An 11,097-nucleotide genomic window follows, 5' to 3' on the forward strand; every position below is an offset into this window, starting at 1 on the left:
ACAACCGTTATGTGAACAAAATTAATATACCCTTGTGCACAAGTGCGATCGGGTATAAAAATGGAGTCATCTCATGGCAATGGAGTAAGTTATCTTTAATTTATAATATATTTAGCTTATTAAAGATCTTTTTTAATTCAGTGCAAAACTAAGCGTGTCCGGGGAAAACCAAACCATGTGTGGACAGTGTCGGAAGAGAAGTCCCTAATTGATTTTCTTTTAGAAAACCGCCTATTTGAGGTTGTAACACATTCAGATCCCAATTGTTTGATTTCGGAACTCCTAGATGGACACTTCGGCGATTTGCCAACAACACAAGCATATTCAACCTAAAAGTTTCATCGATCTCTTCCTCCTCATCTTCATCGCCTAACAAAAATGCACCAAATAAATTTAAAAAACTCATAAATGACCTATTTGACGACTCACTTCCTTCCATCGTTGCGTCCTGCGCGTACTTCTCGCAAATCGCAGCCATTAATTTGCTTTTCTCGCTTCTTCTGGGCATTAGAAACTTTCTAAAGCTGTTTTAATAATTTTGATTTTGTCAAATATAATTGTTAAAATATTGTACAATAGCACACGAAAAAGTATGGGATGCTCACAAGTTTCATTTTACAACTGTTCTAAAAAAATAGTACAAAAGAGCAAATATGACAAATAGCACGACTTGTGAACTCCCTAAGTATGTTCAGTTATACTTGATAGGATAAAGTTATACAGCTATAAGTGGGCGCTACCACGCCCATTTTCTAAAATTCCATAATAATCTTATTTTAAGAGATTATTGTGAGTATTATTTGAGGGCGATTAATTGAGTAAATTAGCGCCCTTAAATTTTGAGTTATCGAAATTTCAAGCATTTCTGTAATTTACCGTTATATGAAAAGTAGGCGGAATTTTAGTCCGATTTCAATAATTTTCAATGTTTTGCTTTTATTTGGCAAGCACAATAAAAATACCGAGTTACAAATTGGTAGAACGGTTACCGAGATAAATATATGTGATCATAAGTGCGCGGTGCCACGCCCATTTTCCAAAATTTTATCATAAACGTATTTCTTGGTAAAGAATTGCTGCAAGCATCGATTTTGAATAAATTAGCTTTAATATTTACTGATTTATCGAGGATTTCGTATTTCTCGAAATTACCGTTATATGGAATGTGGGCGTGGTTGTTGCCAGATTTTAAAAATTTTCGGCCATTTGGTATGCTGCACCAGGGCCAACAACTGTGCCAAGTTTGGAAGAAATTGGTGCAGCGGTTACCAAGATATACACATGTAACCATAAGTAGGCGTGGCTACGCCCATTTGCCAAAATTTTTTAATATTCTTATTTTTCGTCTAAAACTCATTGTAAATATAAATTTTGAGTGAATTATCTTCAGTAGTTACTAAAATATCGCAGTTTTCGTATTTCTGAAAATTACCGTTATATGGGAGGTAGGCGTGGTTATTGTCCTATTTTGCCCATTTTCAATACCATCCGTCCTACGCCCGAAAGAAGTGCACGTACCAAGTTTCGTTAAGATATCTCAATTTTTACTCGAGTTATCGTGTGCACAGACGGACCGACGGACGGACGGACGGACGGACGGACGGACAGACAGTCACCGCTTAATCGATTTCTTTTTTCATTCTGATCATTTATGTATACATTTGTCTATATCTATCTCGATTCGTTTTGCCTGTTACAAACAACCGTTATGTGAACAAAGTTATAATACCCTTGTGCACAAGTGCGCTCGGGTATAAAAAGAAATAAAAGTAACAGAGCACCCATCATTACGAGCAAAATTTGCTTTTTTAAAAACCTTCCCAAACAATTTTTGCACACATTCTAACTCACGTCGATTAATCCGAAAATCATAAAAAATACCCAGGAGGGCCTGCCCACTGTGCCTTATCCTTACGCAAACTTAAGTAATTTGGCTTAATATACCTATATGTATATATATTTTTTTTGCCAGCGGTAATAATACCAACAGCTTTGCAAGTAACAATAAAATTGTAATAATAATAACAACGTAGGTTGAACGCTTTTGGGAGTGGTGTGAGGCAAAAAGGCAATTCAGCAGATCTGAAGCATATATACACACCCACGAAATATGCGCGTATGCACCAAGCCAAGAAAACATAAAATGGGTAATAATAATTCAAATTTTTTTATTGCGTTTCACTTAGAAATGTTGTGGAGAAGTACACCGAAAGAAATTGAAGGATGGTAATAACTCTCAAGAATGTCCATAATTTTTTTGCCTCAATAAGTTTTATGATTATACAGTTTTACTGCCGAAAAGTTTCGTGAACTAGGCCAACTTGAATTTAGGCATCTACTAACACGAAGTGCCTAAATGCATGCCATGCACTGCTGCTTGTGCAAAAATTTCTTTTATGACATTTACTCCTCAACTGCCATATAATAAAACTTTCTTCAGTTATAATTTGATGGAAATTTAAAGTATGCTCGGCCTAGTCTGATGCATTCTCCGGACAAGGCTGTCAAAGTTTTTTCTAGACTTTTAAAACCAAGCAGCGGTGGTAACTCATGGTTACCATTGGCTACAGTGCCTGCTAGGGTGGTTGACTCGGTTTTTCGAAACCGGTTTCTACCGATCATGAATCATGAAATCATGAGTTTTTGAATATCGAATAAACCGGATTTTTATCGAACAAACCGCTTTTTTCAATTTCATCCAAATCTTGACCTCACAATTAAGGTTCTAAGTTTTTCTAAGTTAAAGGGAAACCCCTAAATAGTTTTGAAATTATATCCTAAGTTATTTGGGGTTGAAAATTATATCATATTTGATTCGAATCTATAACTTTTTGGCGCTTAAATGCTTTCTACGTGTTTGACCGAGCTTCTCCTCCAATTCATGTAAAGCTTTTTAGGCAGAAGTACACTAGGAGATCTGCCATTGTATGCCGAGGGGCAACCGCTATTTGAAAAAGCTTTTTTTGATGTTGCTGGGAACAGAAATTAAACCATGGAACCCGTTAGTGGCAGTAGTCACCTCTAACCACTCTGCTACGGCGGCAAGAGCACTACTCAATACCGAAAAAAGTCGGAAAAAATTTAATAAAGTATACAAATTAATTAAAATAAGACCAAACACAAATTTTCCTCTGATTTTTTTTTTTTACATTTGATCTAAAAAAACATTTGAACTTATTTGGCTTTGCTGCTTCCTAAATAAAAGCTATCTTTACTGCTAATAGTTTTATTGAAATTTTTGGTCATGACTTCATACCAACATAAGCATTTTCACTGTTTGAAAACTATGAAAAATAAACCCGAATTATGAGATTTTTTCTTAATTTCAAAATTCGGAACTGGTTTTCTTTTAATTAACATTTTTCGAAAAACTCGAAAACCGGTTTTGGAAAAAAGGCGAATATTTGAACACCCTAGTGCCCACCCGCCATTTTTTGTCGAATAAATTTTTTTTTATGTACATACATATATACAAACATCCTGGTCTCCTCTCTCACTCAGTTATTCAGCACCATATCTCTCTCACTCATTAAAAATTGTAGATGTTTTCCTGAATCGACATAAACTCAGAGAGAGTCCGAAAATAACCGTTAAATGTGAAGATGTGTCTATCGTTTTTATATCTTCAAGTTTAACTTTTTATTTGCAAGATTTACGCGCCCAAAAACAATTTTTATTTTCCGGCGCTATAAAAACGATGTCAGGCACTTCTTGCCCAGTTTTGATTGCATCTTCAATTATTAGAAACATCTCTTCCTTTGTATCACAAATTTCTTTAAGTGTACTAATACAAAGGAAATCTACAGCTGTACTTAAGCAAACGCATTTCCCCTGGGAGTACAAAACAATATCCGCAAAAATTATTGATGGAATTTTGAATTTTTTTTCGAGCGAGCCCACCTACTTAGTTACATACAGATCTACATACATACACAAGCAAAGACTTTTTTACATACATAACTACCGGATAAGCGGTAACTTGAGCTAAGCTAAGCAAGAAAGACAATGAAAAAAATGCTGCAAGAAAAATGCAGACGATGCGAGTTAACGTGTATTTAGAACGCTTCAATAAATTCAAATGTCAGACATAGCAAGTATTATTAGAAGAGGCGTGGTAGCAGTTAACAAGGTGGCTGTATGGGCACAAAATAAATATGTACAAGATTTCGAATTTTTTGCGTCATTTAATCCAAGGAAATGGCGAAAAGGGAGACGAAAACCTGCCCAAGGAAAAGTAAGAACTGAGCGATGCCACTATATACTAGGTGAAGAGATGAGATTATATTGGTAACCTGCTCTTAAGATGCTGGAGGCGCTGCCAAATTTATTTGGGTGCTAAGCTGGTGTTTTATTTTTTTACTTCGATAGGTATTGTGTTCAAGCATTGCAGCAGCATCCCAGTTGGAAAATGGCCTAGCGATGACAAAGTCATCGACAATGTTATTGTAGCCGTGTTAAGGAGAAATTTACCATTATCAGGTCGACATATTCTGCTATGTTACTGAACATTTTCTAGTCGGGAAATTTTGTTACCAAATATTGTCACTAGTTATTGTAACCGCAATTCTAGATATATTGCTAACTTTAATTTATTCAGCAATTTAGCTATAAAGTTTTATAGAAATTCTGGTGCTTGTGAGGCAATATTTTGTTACCTGCTTATGAGATGGCAACATAATTTACGGGTTACAAGGGTACACAGAAGTCCTGTATAAATAAACTGGGAATGGGAATTGAGCAAAAAGTTACCCTGAAGATGACACATCACCGAAACCGGTTTGCTCCAAACCAAATTTGACAAAGGAATAACGGAAACTCGTTCCAAAATACAACATATACAAACCCTGTCTAAAACAACAACAACCAAAACGAAAATTGGATTTACTATAATAGCTATCTTAATCCGGCGTCAATGACTTTGGGTCATATTGACCAGACGCAATTTTTAATGACCATATTTCGGTGTTTTCAAATAAAACGTATTTAAGCGTTTAGGTAGATGGACACACAACCTCAATCTATTCATTCATTCATGAAGTCAAAACGGACGAGTATGACACAGTGTCATAAGCATTATGCAAGTTACATGTATTTTTAGTTGATTTTGCTTGTTATAAAGATGATTCTCTGGATCACTGGGACACGGTATCATCGTCCGCGTCATTATTTTTACCTTATTGGTGCCGATTTAATAGAGTTTGTCATTTAAGGCAAGTACGCTCAAAAATCCGAGTCAGAGCGGAAAGAAAACGAAACGAAAAGAAAAAGAAGAAAAACCCAGTCTACAAACGCGTTCTTGCAAATACTCAGGCATTGTTCTCCATTATATTTAAGGCCTACAAAAAGGTTTAAGGGAAGAGTTGAAAAAACAGAGGGATTTGCCGAGGGTAGGAAAATATAGGACTTCGTTATGAATATAGCGATAAAGCTTTAGTCCTTATTAGGGCTTTCGATTATACGCCTTTTTCTAAAACCAGTTTTCAAGCTATTCGAAAATTTCTAAAAATCGTTTTTAATCGTTTTTTTAGAAAAAAAAATAAATAGAACAAACAAAAATCGGTGTTCGGCATTTTTTGAATTTGTTTTCGGATTTGTGTAGTGCTCTTGCTGCCGTAGCCGAGTGTTTACATGGGCTGCCACTCGGTAGGTCCATGGTTCAATTTCTGGTGGGTTAAAAGTGTAGATGTCCCCATTTGTCTCACAGCAACAAGAAGCAGAACACGAATTGGGAGAGAAGTCTGGCCGAAAAAGTAGAAAATGCTTGGAATCAAATATAATATACAGTTGATCCACAAATAGTCTAAAAAACTTCAAAACTCAAAAAATTTAGTGAGATCAATATTTGTATGAAATGGAAAAAACCGATTTGTTCGATAAAAAACCGGTTTATTCGGTATTCGAAAAATCAAGATTTCAAAATAACTGCTTATAGATATGCAAAAAACCCATGGAAATCGGTTCGAATAATCCGTATGGTTTGGTCATTCACGTATGGTTTGTGTCCTGTAATCGATCTTATCCATTGTCATTAGAAATAACGCAGAAAAGCTTCTGAAGTTAACATCCCCATGCCATCCATCTCTATCTAACTATATCAACCACCGGGTAGCGATGAGCTTCCATGTCCTGTAAACTTCTTACATATCAGATGTAGGTTTCCAACTAGGATTGGGTGTTCGTTGTATTAAGGCTATGTATATATGTAAATATGTATGTATATGTTAAGTTCGTTGAAGGAAGAAGTAAGCCAGCCAATTCATGGTGTTCAACTATGCTAAATGGTAATATCAATCATTGTTAATGCAGTGTAAAAACTGCGCCTCGAGGTGGAATACAAACGTGTATATACATATGTACACAAATATGAATGTCTATGGTAAGATAAAAGTTGAAACGCATGTAAGAGCATATACTTTTTATCATAATAAGTATGTACATAAGCGTTACAGGGACAAATGCAAATGCCGTTAGATGCGTAATCCTTGCTGGATACAAAAGCTGCTGGCGAATTTTGCAGCAAAAAAAATATATTAAGCACACATTATTATTTTGTTGGCATTTTCCGATTGGAGTTTTCTCAAACCCACCTTTTCGTCCCTTTTTTTTTGCTTGCTGATCCGTTTTTTTTTCTTGTCGTTGTTCTTTGTATTACAAACAATTTATAAAAATTATTCACGCAATAAATTGTAACGAAATCATAAATAAATACCGGATGTGTATGCCGCCCCAGGCATGCTGAGCCGAGTTGAGCTGGATTGGGTGCACGCTTTTGCCACAAATTAGTAGCACCGGGAGAGCGTATGTAGGTACAGTGACGCAATAAAGCGTTCAAAAAGTGATTTTTTTTATATTCACAATTTTTCCAAACTAAAATTTGTTTGTTTATTATTTTTTTGCAGAAATAATATCCATATCTACTAAAGTAAAGAAAATTATTTCAACCAAAAATTTCAAACTTTATACAAAATTTAGAAAACAATATTCATCTATATTTAAACTGAATTTTTAGAACATGAAATTATATATTGTGGAAGCAAATGCGCATGATAGCTGAAATAAAAAATACAAAAAAAAGAAAATTCTTATAAATTGTATTTGTTACATAAAAATGGAGTATTTTAGACCATCAGCAAAAAAAAAAAATTCAAAAATAAAATCACCCGTAAATTCTTAGTCGCCTCAAATTTGAATTTTATAGCACTAAAATTGTTTGGGCATGCCCAGAGGTTTCCTTAAAACTCAGATTCAAAAGTGTGAAATTTTGCTGTAAACTTCTTGAGATTTTTCAACTTTTATGTAAAGGTTGAAACCTTCATTAACAAGATTTTGTTTATAGCACGAATAACGTTTTCAAAAAATATTAACAAAAATATTTTAACTTTAAAAACATCATGAATAAAAAAAATCAGCTTATGAAGGTTTGTTTGAGTCACTGTATGTTCAAATATACCGTTACATGCATACATGTACACACGTATGTATGTAATACTTTCCTTTGTTGGTTTGGCTAAGACGCTAGCTGAGTTGAGTGTTTCCAGTTTTGCACATCATATTTTATTTTAATGATAATTTGTGGGGCTGCCTTCGGAAAAGCGTTGGTGGCGTCCTGTATCCTGTACAGCTACAGCCGCTGCAGTTTATACAAATATTCATAATTATACTGCCAGTGGGGTTGCCTTATTACATGCCTACATACTTCATATTTTGAGTAATTTTTTCCCACTGCCTGCTGTTTGGCGTTGAAGCAAAAATTATGATAAGCGCTTCGAAAATACCCCACAATATTTTACTAAAAGAAAAGCGACGAAATGTATCCCAAAAATTATTCAACACAAAAGCGTTTTTTTATACTCGTTTTTTTTTTACTGACACAGGTCCCTCTCCAACCACATTTTCTGGCTTCCTCCTTACCTATTTTCATTAATCTACTTTGTTCCAGCGCTAGGGGATACTTTTTTACTCTTATTCAAACGCGCACTTCCACTTATTCGCTGCTTTGAGCTTCAGTTCTTTTCGGACACATAAATTTCACGCTGTTCAATTATTTTTCGATAGCTGAAATTCGGAAAGGTTAACTGCAATTTAGGCCACTTTTCGCGGTGTTTCAGGATTTTCTTCAATTTTTCACTCACAAAAATACTTTTCTCCATATTTTTCCACCCTTCTTTAACAACTTGCGTCAAGCTTTTCAGCTGATGTTCATTTTCGCTTTGCGCCTACTTTTGTTTCCGAAAAAAAACAAAATAAGAATTTATACAGTCTTTGCACTCATGCACCTTACCCTAAGCTTTTAAAAATACACTCCAACATTTTTATTTTATTTTTTGTTCTGCTGCGCGTATTGACTCAGGTGTGGAATTGTTGCTGTACTGTTGCCTGCCGTTTGACTCGTTATCCTTGCCAACTGCCCAAATGGGAAATGTAAAAACTCGGAATATTTATGCGTTTTCCAAGCGTAAATTTATGCAGTCAATGCGCCATCTGGCGTACAAAAATGCAAACAGGGAATTTCATTTGAATTGCAGGAAAATACAAATTCACTAAATTTTCACGGCGGAAAAGTGGGTCAGTAGGAAGTAAGCAGCTGTTAGCAGTGTTGGTGGTGGTTGCGGTATTTGGCAGCACTCAATTGATAAACTGCATCGCATTTAAGGTGAAAACGAATGCATTAATCAAAGTGTAGGAAAGAGGCTCTTCTGTGGGAATTTTTGGTAATGAAGAAAATTTAAATCACGTTGAGTGGTACGAAAATAGATTTATAATCAACCACGGAGAAATTCTTGAGCGGAATTTTTACGATCAGGGAAATTGCATTTCAACTAGTCTTTACCAAAAAGGCATCGAATTTTTAGATGGCAATTGAGAAGTGCATGTGCAAAAATTTCGTAAATGTCATAAAGGAAATTTTTGCACATGCAGCAGTGCATAGCATGCATTTAGGCGCTTGGTGTTAGTAGTCGCGCCTAAAAATGGATAATTCAATTTGGCTTCCTTAGAATTTCACTCACCTTTCCACTGAGCACCGATCGCGCTGCAGATATCTCACTAGGTGGCACTGTGCCCGATTCTGTGCCGAGCGTCTTGATTACATTCGAAAGTCCAGATGGCACAGAGAGCCCATGAGAGTTCTCAGCTCTTACGAGAAAAACATATGAAGTGGCTGGTTTTAAGCCGGAGATCTGAAAAGAAACAAATGAGGTGATGGGTCTTATAAGGACAATATGCACAAACATAATCTCGCCGTCGGATTAGGTGTTAAACATCAATATATCTTTAAAGGGACAACAGTTAAATTATAGGAAATCTTCAAATCAGGTACGTACAACAAATAGTTTTTAAATAAAATATATTCAATAATTTTTTATGAAAATATCATATTCTATAACAAAAACTATATACAAAAGTCCGATTTTCAAAATTTACAATGATTCAACAAATTTTCATCAAACTTTCAAACTTAAAAAAAATTTTAGTTTCCAGTTTTATGTCCGTTTAGTTATAGCTACGGTGACCATCATCCATCCTGTATTATGCGGAACAATCCTCTTTTTTCGTAAATTGTCCTGGTAATTTATTAATTTCATACGGCACGCCAAATGCTCTGTATTTATTTTAAAGTCCCGTATTCGGTATTTTGGCGCCTTAAAAGCTCATAAAAACAACACGCTTATGAACCAGTTTTTATTTTTTAAATCTGGACGCTTGTGATTCAAATCGAGGAGCACACATGTAGATGGTTTCTGAAGTTATAATTTTGCTTAGAAAAACTCCATAATGTCATCTTTGAGGTCATAAGACAAAAAATTTATTCAATAAAAAAAATAAATAAAAATTTGTTTTGGTTGTCGCTGAAACCGAAGATGGTGGCGCCTCGATTCCTCGAGGTCATGCCAAGGTCATCTCAAAGTCAAGTTCAGATGAATTTCAATTAATTTTTAGGTTTATTTAATGAATTTTTCCCTACTTGAACTTGAAATGACCACGAACCTGACGACATGGAGGCTAACGGACCTCGTATTCGCTTTCAGCAACCTGTAAACCTGTGTTATTAATATTCTCTATTCGTATATATTTATTAAATTCAAATCAATAAAATCAAAACGAACATTTCATATGCCGTTTTAACTTGAATGTGCTCTTTATAATACTAAGTATTGGACGTTTAAATTTAGCGGCTGTGGCTCCAACACAGCCCGCGGGCCAAGACGAAGACGCTGGACTTATCCTTTTTTTATCAAATTATCTTTTATGTTCAGTTAATAGTGACCTTATTCCCAGATATCAAGCTGGTCTGGTCTTTTTGGGAACTGAAGTTATGTACCTTCGCCTTAGCCTTTGTATACGAAAACCGCTCCCAAATTACATATTAACTAAAAGCTTAAATCCAACCTTACTTACCAAGAGATAAGCATTTGCAGTATTATAATAAGTATATTAATATTATTTTATTTTTGGCACTTTGTATAAGTGCATAAATATATGCAAATGTATCCATACATATGTATGTATATGTATAGTACTCCAGGCTAACAAACAATATGGGAATAAAGGCGAAATTTGCATGCAGGTATGCAAATAGTACTTGTTCATACCAAAGTACTTAAAGCCGAGCTGTTAGTTTCGCTGTAATAAGATGCAAATGTGCGCTACTTTCGGCGTAAAAAGGCAGTAGTGAGCGCTATCAGCACAAAAAAAAAAATATAGTTTGCCAATTTGCATATACAGTCAGATAGAAACGGCTGCAGATATAGATTTATGAAAGTGTGCAAACATGTAAACAGACATCCGTGTACATACATAGATATGTATGCATAAAAGAGAAAGAAAAATCTATAAGCCAAAAATGTATTTTAGTTATAATGCCTTGGTTTATATCTTGCCATGAATCAGCAGGACACCTGGAGGAACTGGTGAAATCTTTAAGTTACCCTACGGTGTCTTAGTAAGTGCTTATGAATAACGCTCTGTGAATATTTAAGAATGGCACTAAGGAGTTAAATATACAACATATGCTATATACATACATACATAAATATGTATCTGTGAACCTATATATGTATATAAATTGCACACTTACCGTTATTTGCTGATCGGGCA

The 11,097-nt window shown here is 35.0% G+C and overlaps 1 protein-coding gene across 1 annotated transcript in view; it reads right to left on the reverse strand.

Moving 5' to 3' along the window:
• Positions 1-11,097, reverse strand: part of LOC118743097 (roundabout homolog 2) — a 568,533-nt gene that overhangs the window by 36,552 nt on the left and 520,884 nt on the right. Inside the window, exon 13 of the mRNA XM_036475600.1 lies at positions 9,009-9,179. Within this exon, the coding sequence (XP_036331493.1) occupies positions 9,009-9,179 (171 nt within the window). The remainder of the gene's footprint in view (positions 1-9,008; positions 9,180-11,097) is intronic.

The sequence above is a fragment of the Rhagoletis pomonella genome, unplaced genomic scaffold (assembly GCF_013731165.1).
Source record: "Rhagoletis pomonella isolate Grant_MI unplaced genomic scaffold, Rhpom_1.0 Rhpom_scaffold_00007, whole genome shotgun sequence".
In the NCBI taxonomy this organism is placed as follows: domain Eukaryota; kingdom Metazoa; phylum Arthropoda; class Insecta; order Diptera; family Tephritidae; genus Rhagoletis; species Rhagoletis pomonella.